This window comes from Ornithodoros turicata, chromosome 3 (assembly GCF_037126465.1).
Source record: "Ornithodoros turicata isolate Travis chromosome 3, ASM3712646v1, whole genome shotgun sequence".
In the NCBI taxonomy this organism is placed as follows: Eukaryota; Metazoa; Arthropoda; class Arachnida; order Ixodida; family Argasidae; genus Ornithodoros; species Ornithodoros turicata.
Window position 1 is genome coordinate 70115587 of NC_088203.1, and position 16019 is coordinate 70131605.

Here is a 16019-nt window from a genome sequence, read left to right on the forward strand (position 1 = left end):
CGCGACTAGACTGAAGCTTTTTGTATTCACAGAAAAGGGGTGCACTGTATCCGTCCCTTGCGCTGACTAACCTAGAAAAATATTTTCCAAACGTAGAGTGTGGGGCTTACCTTGGATACCCACGTGGGCCACACTAAGGAAATGACATTTTCTGTAGCTAGTGCGCCACCTGTCGTTCTTGTGATTGTTGAAATATGCCTGCTCAAATGAAATTCCTGTCAGTTGAGAGTATCTACACACGTTTGTCTGCTTGTTTTAACCCCCCTTCGTCCTGTCGGAGTGCTGCAGTGTAGCGACCTGAGTATAGCAAACGTGAAATTTGGACATTTTTCATTATCAGAAACCACTTAGGCTAGTTGCCAGAATCCCAAATGTTGTAGGTATCTCCAGTATTGCAATGTCTGGGTAATGTCCGTGTACGGTGCTTTTACATAAAACCGGACGAGGACGCCAGCAACTTGGTGGCAGGGTACAAGTTGCTTTTCCATGCCCCGACGGACGTGAAACACGGTGTGCCGAAATTTCCGTCACGTTAAAGAACCATCAGCAGGCAAAATTAATCCACAGACTGACCACTGTGGCGCGGAGATTGTGACGGTTATGTTTTAGGGTTCGGCTCGTCTGCAAGCATAGCGGTTCGCTTCACGTTTGGGTCTAGAGCAAAAAATGGCATTGCCAGCATGATGATGTATGGTGTTACAGGGCCATCTCCATTCTTGAAGTTACGACGGTTTGATGTGACAGTTGAGTTGCCACCAGATATAACGCATGACATCCCGAAGGCTCGTTTGAGTATATTTAGAGGAGTGCACTCTTAACGCGGTACCCTTTAGTAAAGGGTAAAATATCGCTATATTTTACCCTCTATTTCAGAAGCTACAGGTACCCTCTGAGCAGTACCTTTTATAAAAGTTACAAGGAAACCCACTATTTAGAGGTTACGGCCTTCATTCCAGCACCTGCCCGTAATGGTTACGCCAACGTGCGGCTTTTTTATACAGGATGTTTATTTTTATTCGCAACAGAGTAGCGCTCATTTGGCAGGTGGGTTATGTGAATTTTTGCTAATTAATCGTTCCGTAGTTACAAACACATGCGTCAGGAAATGTCGGAAATGTTTCTAACTACGGATGGGTTAATTTGCGAAAATTAACACAACCCACCTGTCAAATGAGCGCTGGTGTGATGCGAATAAAACAAACACCCTGTGCGTGGGATATGGAGCGACCTTTACAGAACACACCAAGGTACAAAAATGAACCAGCAGAAAAGGAGATCTTGAACATATGATCTTGAACATATGCGACTGCAGAAGACCTGTTGAAGGGCCTGTTGCGCTGTTTGAAAATCTAGAGCACATTATTCTCCATTGCCTACAGTACCAACCTTCCCGAACCGTACTCTCCGGATCCCTCAACGAGCTAGACTCTCGTCCCCTCTCTCTCACAAAACTGCGTGGTCTCTGGCCATATGCAGCGCACCAACGCTCTTCCCTCAAGGATCTCTTCACCTTTCTGGACACCACAGGACTTCGATCCTTATTGTGAAGGGGCTCATTATTTCATTCCCTGCATTCCTACCAGCATATGGGGGTAGAGTATCGCCCCCGGCGATGAAACACTCCAGTCATCATCCCGTAGTAAAGTTGTGTTTTGCTGAAGACACCAAAATTGTCCAGTCATGATCTTGATATCACGAAGAACTAACCATGAAGGGAAATCCGGTGTATACGAAAGTTTCTGGCGACGACAGCCTCGTAGGTTGGGCAGTTCCGGATTCTGCTCGTTGGAGAGTGGTCTCCCTGTGCCATGACCATTTAGGGCATTTTTGGACTCTAGGAGACAACGAAGAACAGAGGAGACATATTGGTTTCCCCGCATGAGAAGATACGTTACGGCGGTACCTGCGTCTTGCCTGGAGTGCCTTTACAATAAAATTCCTCTGAAAAAAGACCAGGTTACCTTCATTCCATTGACAGAGTAGGGGTGCCTCCCCATACCCTCCACCTTGACCACCTTGGACCGTTCAGTCGAAGCAAAAAGGGAAATACCTTCCTCGTGGTGGCAGTCGACGGTTTGACTAAATTCGTAACTCTGCGCGCTGTTGCGTAGCGCTGCCGCTGTACCTGATGTGCAGTTCCTTGAGGACTTAGTCGCCGTTTTGGTAGCCCTCACCGTGTCATCACAGAGATAGGGACCTCTTACACGGACAAAGAATTTGAGCAGTTTTGCAAGGAGCATAACATTGTCCACGTGAAAACTTCTATTGCGACTCCCCGTGCTAACGGACTAGTTGGAGCGCGTAAACCGTATCCTCACTCCTGCTCCTGCAAGTTCGTCGGAATATCCTCAATACAGACTGGGACAAGCAACTACTAGAAGTGCAGTACGCAATCAACAGTACCGTGCACAAAGCAACTAAGAAAACTCAATTTGGGTTCCTGTTCAACTTTAAACCCAGACGTTTTGATGGAAGCCCGTGGATGGTGCCCTACGGGAGGACTTCGAAGAAGCCTTGATACAGAAGCGCCAAGAGGCAATCTCTTGTATCGAAAGTGACCAAAGGAAACAACGGAAACGTATAACAAAGATGCAGAGCGATGCAGAACGGTTCGAGCCCGGTGGTCTCGTGATCGTCGAGAGAGATCCTTCACCGCACGACCAGCCGACCAAGCTCTCGAAGCGATATAAAGGGCCATACGTTGTGACGGAGCATTGCCCTGTGACAGATACGGAATTGAATACCAGATACGGATTGAATACCTGCTCTTCTGCAGAACAGCAGCTCACCAGACGTTTCTACTCTGGATGTGCTCCAGTCGGCAGGTTGTAACATTGGGTTGTCCATGACGTGTTGGGTTGTCTGTGACTTGTTTCTGACACCGATGATGACGACCAGGACGATCGTCACTGAAGGATGGCCGAATGTAGACTATGGCAGGTTTCGGCATAAACACGGTCGCCAACTGGGCAACCCTGGAAGTACTGCGCAAGAACATGCAAGAGTATCTATTCCGAAACTTTAGTCATTAACTGTCTCCCCTACCTTAGACTCATGCACTCACGCGTTTTGTACTAGGTTGCAATAAACCGCTTTGTGTAAGTGATTTGGCATTTCCACAGCGATAACTCGGCTACTGTACGACGCAGACATCGGTCTAATGGGGCAGGGGAAGCGATATCCAATCCTTGCGCTTGCCCAGTGTCCCTAATGATGTTCACTGGGGTGGTTGGCAAAGAGTAGCAGAGTGTTGGCGGCCCTGCCTCTGTCAATCAACCAGCCCTCTGTATTTTGCCACACTTAGGAAGTACTAAACAAGAAAATTGTGTAAAAAATCACTGGCGATTTAGCGGTAAATGCGAGAGAAGTGCGTTAGCATTAACCACCTTTTCCAGTCCATACTTGACTTCAGGGTACCACTTCCGGTTTAAACCCAACTTCCGGTTGTCCACTTCCAGTATAAACCCGACTTCCGGTTGTCCACATGCCGTCTATACATGACTTCTGGTTGTCTACCTCCAGTCAATGCTCCATTCCCGGTTTGACACCTATAAGTAAAGGACGTATGTAACTCCATTTAATTAACCTTTAATTAGACTCAATTACTTTCAATTACCCTGTAATTACCCTTTAATTTCCTTAGGTAACCGCAGGTTACATGAGGTAATCTTGACTTCCCTTGATTGGCTTTAATTACGTTTACTTCCCTTAATTACTCTCAATTCCCCTTTAATTAATTATAGTTAGCTTTAATTGCATTTAATTACCTCCGGTATAACCTGAGGCTACCTTCCCTATTCTTTATTTTCAATTAATCTTTCTCTTAATTACACATATCTTAATTCATTACCTTTAAGCTCAACTTTCTTGTTTTAATTCCTTTAATTACCTCTAATTAGATTTAATTACTCTTACCTCTAACTCTTAATTACCTTTGACTACTTCAATTTCAAATCATTTTTTTTCATTTACATTTTACCCTCTTATAAATAAATATCCCTTTTGCATGTCCACTCATACCGCTATCTCAGTGAGGCTTCACATCTCACACACGGACACACGCACATACATGCAGCTCTTTCTGTTTTGACACTCTAATGCTACCGTTAATAAACATAATAAAGTTAATTAAAAGTTAATAAACATAACTTTTAAATGCAAGTATAAGTAAGCTTCGGCTGTATCTAAAAATTATGAAATATAAATAGATATCTGAGTATTTTACGTACAATGCAGGTCACTAATACACGTCAAGCTCAGATAATCATTTTTTTAAGCCGGGTGTGAGGTGCTTCGTCACTGACAAATAATGTTGTAACTTTTGTGCCCTTCACAGGTAAAAAAAACATGGTTCAGGTCTCTGAAGAAAGCAGTTGGAAACACAAAATGCCTGCAGATCTTCCCAAATAATAGAGGGTGGACCAACTTGAATTGAACTTGAACACATTGCCGACTTACACTGGCTGGTGGCCCACCAGACCTCCTACATACCAAAACCGAAACTTTGCACTAAAACATGCCTCTTTCCCTTAAAACGTAACTCTTTACACTATGATATCTACGATAAAACGAGGCCACCATAAAGCACCTAGAAGCACCATCAATGGACACTGGACTATTTTTTCCTCCCGTGCTAGCTGGGGACCATTTCTTCGGTGTCATTCTTTCTAGCGCTTTTTGCTAGAGCAGTTTTTTTCTATAACCCAGGACTTATTCTTCTCTTTTTCGAAGCGGCAGAGTGCAGCACCTTTGGTTTAGGAGCATGTCTGAGGCGATGTGTTGCCCTGAAGGGTGTTGTGGGCAAACCATTGCGAGTAGACCCCTACCAGGCAGGAGTGAAGGCCCCTACCGAATGCCGTAGCGAAAGAGGGAATCTAAAATATTAACAACTGTTTCTTTGTAATTTTACATAAAATTTAGAATGTACCTATGTGGGTGTTCTTTGTTTTACTGACTAATAGCGACGCAGCGCGAAAATTATATATATTTTATCAGCACCTGCCACACACTGCGCTGGCGCCAGGCGGCTCGTCAGGTTACTTCCCTTTGTGCCTGGCGTCCATATTTCTGTACAAAACGAAATAAATTAATTTAATTTAATTTGATTTGGGGGTGATAGAGGGTTTCGATACAAGCATTGCCGTGACCTTAATTTGCTGGTATTTGAAATGACCTCAGAGGGAGGCTTCCTTAGGCCTTGGAACTAGCTCCACTAGGCAGTTGTAAACTATGAATGAATTCTGGTACGAAATACAACCCAATGTGGACCTTTGCGGTATGCAGAAATTTTTAATATGTCTGTAGGCCAAGAGCCAGAGAGACGGATAGCCGTGGTGAAGATGTTTAAGTCTCGAAATTTCGGAGAGGCTTGAACTAATATGCAGTCCATGCCTCTAAGCAAATGAGAGTGACAGTAGATGAATACTACCGTCGAGTGACGACGAGACGAGTTCAATTTCTTCTCTTTTTTTTCATACAAACAGACAAATAATCGTCTTCCTTAACAACGTGCATACCTCTGGAGCGTACCAGACTATTTTATGAAAAAATATGCATAACGTAAACGAAATATTATTGTAATATAATTCATGACGGTGATAGACGTAACGAACATATGTGAAACTCACTTACGTCATCAAGATATTTTACTTTGGAGGGCTCATTTAATACATGGTAGGCACACATGCTATACATGAGAAAACTTGATGTAGTGCAACAGCGTGGTTGTTTCACATTCAACACGTTTCCGTAGGAGATTTATAGAACTTGTCGCATTTCTTCGGGTTGTAGTTGATGAACTTCTTGTCTCCGCATAATAAGGTGTACACATACTCGCAGCACGATGGCACTTGTGGAGAGCCCACCGTCTGCAGGAAACATGCGTTGCCTGAAAGAAATTTCCTACTTATATATGGGTTTTGCCATAAATAAAAAAAATATAATGCGAGCCATAATGCAATATAATCTAAGGTAACGCCATCTTGTTTGCCGATCTTGCGCATTCGCTGTGATACGCATGACAGGCTCAGTACGTCTTTTCTCGCTGCTAGGATTTACGCTTGACTTTGCAATCTCACCACGCTCAAAAACTGATGAAATACATCAAAACAAGATCGGGATCCGCCTGTATTTCCAACTGAAACTGTTCTTTTTGAACAACAACAACAACTTGATTGCGAGATGATGAATGGGGAGTTTCATCGGCAGGGGCGATACTCTACTCCATTGATGGTGGTGATGCGGGGAATGAAATAATGACCCCCTTCACAGTAAGGATCGAAGTCCTATGGTATCCAGAAAGGTGAAGTGAGCTTTAAGGAGAGAGCTCTCCTTCTGGAAGAACACTGTTTTTATCTATCTTTTACGGGTTACTGGATTTCCTACTAGTTGGGGTACCGTGCCATTCCCTAAGGAGTGTGCGGTCACGGAGGCGTTTATCACGGAGAAAGCGACCTTCGTGAGCAATCGGCACGTCTGAACGCAAGAAAATTCCAGAGTGGAAACCATGAAGCGAATCTTCCGAAGGCACAGTGTTGTAACTGTGCTACGCCAGAATAGCGTTTCCTGCTTGTACCTGGGGTTAAGAATTCCCGGACTTTTTTTACGATCCCGGGATTTCGAATTCTGTAAACGTGGATATATATATATATATATATATCTTTCTTGCAGGTGTCGGATATCCGTGATTTCGCTGTATAGTACGCTGCCTACCTGCGCATTCATGCCATTGGAAGAAGCAATACAGACTGTAGTGACGCCTCGTTCGCGAACAATTCGGCTTGGAATGAATGGGCTTATTCACTCGCACGTTAACGTTATCGATTTAATGGGTCGTTGGTGCTAGCCGAACGAGAGACCTTTTAGATAATCGAATGTTCTCCGATTCACTACTTTACGTTAAACTTGCTCGTTGAGGCTATCGTGTTCGTTACGAGCTCTCCCGTGTCATGGCGTCATCCCAGGTAGAGAACAGGAGCCTGCGAGCGAGTGTGCAATTTCTCCAACCAATGCGGTTCATCGTTGTTCCTCTGCTTCAATACATTTAAATCTGGCGTCATCTCGTTCTGGTATCCATGCCGCACGACCACACCGCAGTACGGAATCATGGCACGCTACATGCGCCACAACGAAATATTGTTTCCGGGTGCCTTCTCGCGCGCTTCCACAGTACAGCAGCGGGACAGGGACTCGGCGCAACTAGCCGACAGCTTGGATGCTGCGGGCGGTTCTGTAAAGACGGTAGAGAAGTGGCGAAAGGTGAGTACTCAGATTCCTTTCTGCCCAATTAGCAATGAAGCATGCTCATTTGATATTGCCATGTAGATAGCCGCACAGAGAAGAAAAATATGAACCCGCAAATAAGTGCTTGTCAGAGAGGCAGTAAACAATTTTGGCAATGCAGCACAATTGTGTCATACTGTGACTGCATTTCGAGGAACGCACACAAGGTACAGACATAGAGCTAATGTATTTTGCAGCTAGGCATGACAGGATTGGAAGTCCATCGTGAAGCGAAAGCTGCTTTGATATGCACGCGGAAGAACGGGACAGGTGGCCGCCGTGCATCGAGCAGCTGACCACTGCAGAAAAACATCTGGTGACCGTTTTGAGAAATGTCAGCAGCGTAGGCGTCGCCACCAGCACAGAGCACGGTATCAGCCTTGGCGTGGGTCAACCTGAAGATGGCCCTTCAGAAGAGCCGTGTGAAGCTGACCTGCGGCACGCAATTGTGCGTGATGCTGACCCTGGTGATGGTACGGCTTCTGTTGAGACTTTATATGCGTTGGTTTGGAAAAATTCAAGGGGTTTTACACGGTTTTAGTACTTCCTATTTGCGTTTTCGCAGTGGTCATTTGCTAGTTGGTTGTAGCAGCACACAATGAACCACTTCAATCTCCACATGAGCCTTCAAGTTGAATGTCGCAGAGACTGTATCACTGGCAGACAATACTGAAGGAAGCAAACCTCCGTCACCCCAGGAAGGAGATCAAAAACAAGATGTCCCCAGATATCGACGAAGAAGCCGAATAAGTAAGGTTCACAGTATTTGCATTGCTTTGTTGTTCATCCAGTGATCCACACATGCGGAGGGAGTTTCATTTTAAATCGAACCAGGCGCAGAAGTTGGGTCTATTGATTCGGAAAAAACAATATATATATACATATATATATAAGGGAAAAGAAAATTAGCAAGAGCTCTTTGGCTGCTCGTATAGCATATGTTTGTAAGTCAAACGTCGCCATGCCAGTACTGGACAGCTGTTTCGGTCTTGTTGGGCCATCATCAGCATACACTTGACTGGCTTTGCACTGGGCTTTCAGAGGTGTCGTAGGACACCCTGACGGGAGGCATCACGTGCCACGTGACCTTCTGACGCCATCCGCTCAAACGTTGCCTGCCTGCGTACTGCTGATGATGGCCCAACAAGGCCGAAACAGCTGTCCAGTACTGGCATGATGACGTTTGACTTACAAACATATGCTACACGTGCAGCCAAAGAGCTCTTGCTAATTTTCTTCTCTCTTATACACTTGACTGGCTTTGCACTGGGCTTTCAGAGGTGTCTTAGGACACCCTGATGGTTGGCATCACGTGCTACGTGACCTTCTGACGCCATCCGATCAAACGTTGCCTGCTTGCGTACTGCTGATGATGGCCCAACAAGGCCGAAACAGCTGATTTACAAATATATATATAAGGCAATTGAATTGGAAAAATCAGACGGCCACGAATATGTATATATGAATAGATGAATAAATCAGCGAGCCTTAAGACGGAAACGAATAGGAATAAGTTGAAATTAAGATTTATTATTATACAAAATAGGGATAAAATTTAGCTATTACAAAATCGACGTTCGGCGTCCAGGGTTTCCTGAAGCAGGCGGAGTTTCCGCCGAAACGTCGATTTTGTAATAGCTAAATTTTATCCCTATTTTGTATAATAATAAATCTTAATTTTAACTTATTCCTATTCGTTTTCGTCTTAAGGCTCGTTGATTTATTCATCTATTCATATATACATATTCGTGGCCGTCTGATTCTTCCAATTCAATTGCCTTTTATATATATATATATTTGTAAATCAGCTGTTTCGGCCTTGTTGGGCCATCATCAGCAGTACGCAAGCAGGCAACGTTTGATCGGATGGCGTCAGAAGGCGTCACATATATATATATATATTATATATATATATATATATATATATATATATATATGTGTGTGTGACGTATAAGAGAGGAGGTGCAGCTCGCGCAATAAACATATGTTCGTTCCCCGATTCACTGATCGCCCCGTTCCTTCGTCACATGAGTCGACAGGATAAAACCTGAAGCCAAGCCACCTGCAGCATGCCACCGAAACACCAACCACTTGTGATTCCCAAATATGACGGGGAGGCCGGCAGCGTACCCATCCAGAAATGGCTCCGTCTTTTCGAGTCGAAGGCTGATTCCTGCAACTGGACCGACAACGAAAAGGTACAGAATTTCAGCGAATATGTCGAAGGCGAAGCTTTCCGGTGGTATCTAAACGAAGTTTTTGGCACCAACGAGACGTGGGAGGACATCAAATCCCGCATGGGTCTCCGCTTCGCAACATCGGCTGCCGACCCTTTCCGCGCGTTTATTCATTATCGAGAGCGCAGGGACCAGTCGATCGAGTCATACTGTGAAGAAAAGCGAAGGCTCGGCGACTCCGCAGGACTCACGGCCGCTCACGTAGTTTCTGGTCTGACAGACGGTCTTCTACCAGACTATGAGCTTGCCTTCGCAGGATTGGACATTCAATCTTCCACGGATTGGTTTCGAGCCGCCCATAAAATCGATATTGCTTTAAATCGTCAGAAGTCGCGAAGCACTTACAGCCAATCGCAACCCCGAAAGTACGTCCCAGCGGCTGACACCGTGCAAATGCATCCCAACATTCCTAAGACCGAATGTAGGCACTGCGCGTCCATTGGGCTCCCCCAGCAGTTTCACTGGCACAACGCCTGCCCTAACCGACCGTCGGTCTCTGCCCTCGGCCCTGACCAGGGAAACGGGGACAGCGATCCAAGGTTTCAGTAATCCATTTCAACGCATTCATTAATGGGAATCCTGTAACTGCATTTCTGGATACGGGAGCCACAATTTCTTGCATCAGTGAACACATTTACAAGAGACTCAAACTTCAACTCCTCAGGAATTCCAGCATCGCAGTTCAACAGGTTACATCTCCCACACAAACCTTGGGTCGCGTCCGCATTCATTTACAAATTGGCGATACGGGAAGTCGAAGTCCATGTCCTCCGTGGTATGACGGCGGAATTCCTTCTTGGCCTCGACTACGCTTCAGACTTCAACCTTTCCCTTGACCTTTCAACCCGAACGCTCAAGCACGAGTCACCCCCTCAAGATACACCACGCTCCAGTGATAGTTGCATCAAAGACGACTCCTTGCCGATAGCGCCGTGGCACCCCAACCGTGGGAAGCTCGCTCCTGCCATGGAAGGACCCTACACCATACTTCGCAAGATTTCAACTGTTAATTATAAAATCGACCGCTCCATCTTACCTCTTGGGCGGCTAACCGACATCGTCCACGTTAGTAAACTACGCCTCTACCATTCCCCTACTCGCTTTTCTCTTGGAGGGGGGGGGGAGTGTGACGTATAAAAGAGGAGGTGCAGCTCGCGCAATAAACATATGTTCGTTCCCCGATTCACTGATCGCTCCGTTCCTTCGTCACATATATATATATATATATATATATATATATATATATATATATATATATGTGTGTGTGTGTGTGTGTGTTTTTCCCTGGAGTGCCATCCCCATTCATATTCGGCGACCACCATTAACTTCCTGGATGTGCAAGTTAAATTAACTGATGGTGTTCTAACTACTGATCTTTATCGCAAGCCCATGGATTCCCAGCAGCATTTGTCATTCAACGATTGCCACCCACGGCACATAAAGTTGGCTGTTCCCTATAGTCAGGCTGTGAGATAGAGGAAAACATGCTCAAACGACGCTGATCTTAGCCGACTAAAATTTTCTGCCAATAAATCCCCCACGACTAAAACAAACGTTTCTAGACCGCCAATTTCCTTCCGACCTAGTTGAAGACGCACTAGACATAGATCGCAAAATGGATCACCAAAGTTTACTTCTAAAACGAAAAAATGACTCACGAAATGGTACCTTAAACGTAACGCTAACATTCGCTGGAAATATCCCAAATATCAAGCATATACTGAATTGCCATCATAACTCCAGTCCGAACGCACAAAAGAAATTTTCCCTGAACCACCGCGTGCCACCTACAGGCGTGCACCAAACTTACAAGATAGCCTAGTTCGCTTTTAAGTAACCGTACCAGAAAATTCACCAAGAGGCTGCCACCCATGCAACGGTCGTAGATGCCAGCTTTGTAAATTAATGCAAACGATCCAATCAGTCAAGAGCACAAAATCCGATTTTTACGTAAATCAACGCTGATCTAGATTGCAACTCCTCTAACGTTGTATATGTAATCGAATGTAACACGTGCCAAGCACAGTACGTCGGTCAGACTAAAACGTCTTTTAGAATTAGGTGCAATAACCACCGATCGCCCATGTGACGAAAAAATATAATCTTCCTGTTTCGCGCCATTTCAACCAACCGGGTCATTCAATTCAAGACGTTTCAATTTTTCTTCTTCAATCAAACTTCACTACCGATCGATCCCGAGAACAACGCGAATCATACCTTATCTACACATTCCAGTCTGCCATAAACGAAAGCTTCTTTTTTCCTTTCGTTTCAGCTGAGGTCCTGACAACGCCCCCCTCCCCGACTCCAAGGACGTTGACACTACCCAGACTTGACACCGCATTCCTGGACTTGACCTATCGAGCGCCGCCAGGTGGCGGGGCCCTCCTCATTCACACGTCATTCTAGACAAGTGCAAAAGCTCCAAGTCCTGTCCAGTACTGGCATGGCGACGTTTGATTTACAAACATATGCTATGCGTGCAGCCAAAGAGCTCCTGCTATTTTTTTCCCTCTTATATATATATATAGATACTCATGGAACGATGCGACAGTACGAGAGGACACGTGTTTCGCCGTGTTTGCGGCTCGTCAGGTCTGGGTAGCTGCTCATCGTTCGAAATTGGCAAACCAGGGGTCGCTCAGCGAGCGATATACACATGGGAGGGTGACTGAGCACTCCTCAATGCCACAGTGCAAGCCAGTGAATTATAATGAAGAGAAAAAAAGCCATTAAAGAAACAGGTAAATGACACTAGACGTATTTGAAATTAAAAATTACAGATTAAGATGGCTTCTATGACTGCACGCTGAGAAACAGATACTCATGGAACGATACTCATGGAACGATGCGACAGGACCGCATCGTTCCATGAGTATCTGTTTCTCTGCGTGCAGCCATAGAAGCTATCTTAATCTGCAATTTGTAATTTCAAATACGTCTAGTGTCATATACCTGTGTCTTTAATGGCTTTTTTCCCCTTCATTATATATACGAGGGTGGCTCCATAAGTTTCCGGCCCGACCAACTTTTAATAGGCATAGAGACGAAACAAGTGTATCACTTTTCGACATAGTCACCCCTAACTTCAATGCACTTTTGACACCTTTCAACCAGCATTCTTATACCGTTGAAAAAATAGTCAGAAGTTCTGTCCGCAAAATGCTGGAAAACTGCCTCTTGCACCTCACTATCGTTTTGAAATCTCCGTCCTCTGAGATCCCTCTTCAAGTTTGGGAACAAGAAGTAGTCACTCGGTGCCAAGTCTGGACAGTAGGGTGGGTGGTGGATTTCTTCGAAGCCGCTCTCCTTCAGTGCAGCCTTGGCAACAGAAGCCGTGTGGACAGGGGCATTGTCCTGGAGCAACCGGACACCTCAACTCAACCTGCCGCGCCTCTTTTCCTTGATGGCGTCTCGCAGTCGGTGCAGGAGTGAAGCGTAATAAGTCGCACTCACTGTGGTGTTCCTCTCTTTGAAGTCGATGAGGAGGATCCCGTGAAAATCCCAAAATATTGTTGCCATCATCTTCTTTGTGGATTGTGTGACCTTGGCTTTTCTTGGGGGTGCTTCTCCTGGTTTGCGCCATTCCATCGACTCCTTTTTCGAAAGGGGATCATAGAGCACCATAGTCTCATCCCCTGTGACAATTGACGTTCATATTTCTTTTTCGTTCTCTTGACAGAGCTCCAAAAACTCTTTGGCACAGACGACGCGCTGTTGCTTTTCAAATGACGAGAGAAGTCGTGGCACCCATCTCGCACTGACCTTTGTCATGTGACGGCCCTGGCCGATGATGCGAAAAACGGTTGTTTTGGAAAGCCCCAGCCTTTCTGAGATTTCCTTCACCTTCAGACGCCTGTCACTCAGCACTTCCTCCTCGACAAGAGACAAATTTTCTTGTGTCACCACTTCCACTGGACGACCATCGCGTGGATCATCTTCAGTGGACTCTCGCCACAGTCGAAACTGCTTAGCCCAGTCGTTGTGTACGACGGAGAGTCTTCCCTGTACACGTTGTCCAGTCGCGCTTTAATTTCTTTAGTCGAAAGTCCCTCTTTTGTCAAGAATTTTATCACAGCGCGGTACTCGATTTTTCCATTTTAACTGAAGAGTGCACCCTGGCTGTTTGAAATGCCGCTCTCCAACCGACAAAAGCATGCAGAGGGTTGAGGGTGGTGCGCCGGCCCTCCAACAGATGGCGCCACGCGTCCTTTATCGCATTTTCAAATTCGCGCGCATTTTCTACCTCGGGCCGGAAACTTATGGAACCACCCTCGTATATACAGGGTGTTTCAAAAAACGTGCCATTCGGACTTTATAAAAAAACGGGGCGACGGAAAAATACGGGGTAAAGGGCACTTCTGTGGCAACTGAATTTGCCATCTTGCAAAAATATTTTCATTTGATTTTAATTAAAATAAATTGAATTTCTTTAATTGAACTCCAAAATTTCCCTAGTCAACCTAACGTTTTTTTTGCAGAATTTGAGAGCCTGTAGCGAACTTAGTCAGGTCCACCAAGAAATCCGCTCGATATTGCAAATGGAACTGCCCAAAAAAAAGTCACGAAGTTGAGGCTTCAGAGTTTCGGGTATTCAACAGCGCACCAAATCAGTTGGAAAAATGCGCGGAGGGCAGGACATGCTCCTGCCCCCATGAAGCTAGAAGAGTTTATCGCCGGACCGGCGCGCAGCACAAGTCGCGCAGATAACAAGGCAGGTGACATTCCACCATACGTTGATAAGCGGCAAACAAAAATGATTCCGCCTCTTTTTTTCCGCCTTGTGTTTTTTCGACCTTCTATCTTTCATGGGGGCAGGAGCATGTCCTCCTCTCCACGAATCTTTGCGTCTGATTTGGTGCGCCGTTGAATACCCGAAACATTGAAGCCTCAATTTCGGGACTTTTTTGGGGCAGTTCCATTTGCAATATCGAGCGGATTTCTTAGTGGATCTGACTAAGTTCGCTACGGGCTCTCTAATTCTGTAAAAAAAACGTTAGGTTGACTTGGGAAATTTCGGAGTTCAATTAAAGAAATTCAATCGATTTTAATTAAAATCAAATGAAAATATTTTTTCAAGGTGGCAAATTCAGTTGCCACACAAATGCCGTTTACCCTGTATTTTTCAGTCGCCCCGTTTTTTTATAAAGTCTGAATGACACGTTTTTTGAAACACCCTGTATACAGGGTGTCCCAGAAAACGTGTCATTGAATTATAATAATAAAACTACGCCACCTAGAATCATGCGGTCAACGGCATTTGTTCTTATTAGGTTTTTGCCACCTTGTAAAGTTAATGTCATGTACCCCAAGTTTAATTATGCAAATATTTGCGAACTGAACTCAGAAATTTGCCAAGGGAAGGTCACTTTTTTACCCCACCAATATGAAGAGCGTGCCGAATTCACTCCAATTCATGATAATTGACAGTGATATTCACGAACTATCCCATCGGAAAAAATAGCCGAATATCATGCTTTTCGGAGCACCGGACCATAACGCGCGATGTCTTTTTGAGCGCAATCGCTCGCAGTGCGACGAAAGGAGGTTCCGAAGCCAGCCCAAAGAGTGATAGTAGAAAAAGTAGTGTTCCTAAAATTAAGAGAGGGAAACCATTATCCCAGCGAAAATCGGACGTGGTAAGCCATGCCTGCGTTATCTCTTTTTGCGGTGCCGGGGTGGGCTGGGTTTCCAACCTCCTTTCGTCGGACTGACGAAGATTGCGCTGAAAAATTCATCGTGCGCTATTCTGTGCGACCTCCGTAGAGCATGATGTTCGGCTATTTTTTCCGATGGGATAGCTCCTGAATATCCCTGTCAATTATCATTAATTTGAGTAAATTAGACACTGACGAAGACACTGACTCTTCACATTGGTGGGGTAAAAAAGTGACATTTACTAGGCAAATTTCCGAGTTCAATTCGCAAAAATTTACATAATTAAACTTACGTTACACGACATTCACATGAGGAGGTGGCAAAAACCCAGTAAGAACAAATGCCGTTGACCGCATGATCCTAGATGGCGTTAGCTTTTTTATTATAATTCAATGACACGTTTTCTGGGACACCTCTCCGGGGCCTACGTTTCTTACTATGAATTTTTTATCATGGTTGGTGGACCACTCTGTATACAGGGTGTCCCAGAAAACGTGTCATTGAATTATAATAAAAAAGCTAACGCCATCTAGGATCATGCGGTCAACGGCATTTGTTCTGATTAGGTTTTTGCCACCTCCTAATGTGAATGTCATGTACTCCAAGTTTAATTATGTAAATATTTGCGATCTGAACTCGGAAATTTGCCAAGTAAAGGTCACTTTTTTACCCCATCAATATGAAGAGCGTGCCGAATTCACTCAAATTCATGATAATTCACACTGATATTCACGAGATATCCCATCGGAGAAAATAGCCGAACATCATGCTTTTCGGAGCACCGGACCGTAGCGCGCGATGACGTTTTGAGCGCAATCGCTCTCAGTGCGACGAAAGGAGGTT

General features: G+C 45.0%; 1 protein-coding gene across 1 annotated transcript in view; it reads right to left on the reverse strand.

Annotated features, from left to right (window-relative positions):
- Positions 1-5640: 5640 nt before the first annotated feature.
- LOC135389612 (uncharacterized) overlaps positions 5641-16019 on the reverse strand; it is a 76740-nt gene continuing 66361 nt past the window's right edge. Inside the window, exon 5 of the mRNA XM_064619647.1 lies at positions 5641-5887. Coding sequence (XP_064475717.1) covers positions 5736-5887 — 152 coding nt within the window. The 3' untranslated portion in view covers positions 5641-5735. The remainder of the gene's footprint in view (positions 5888-16019) is intronic.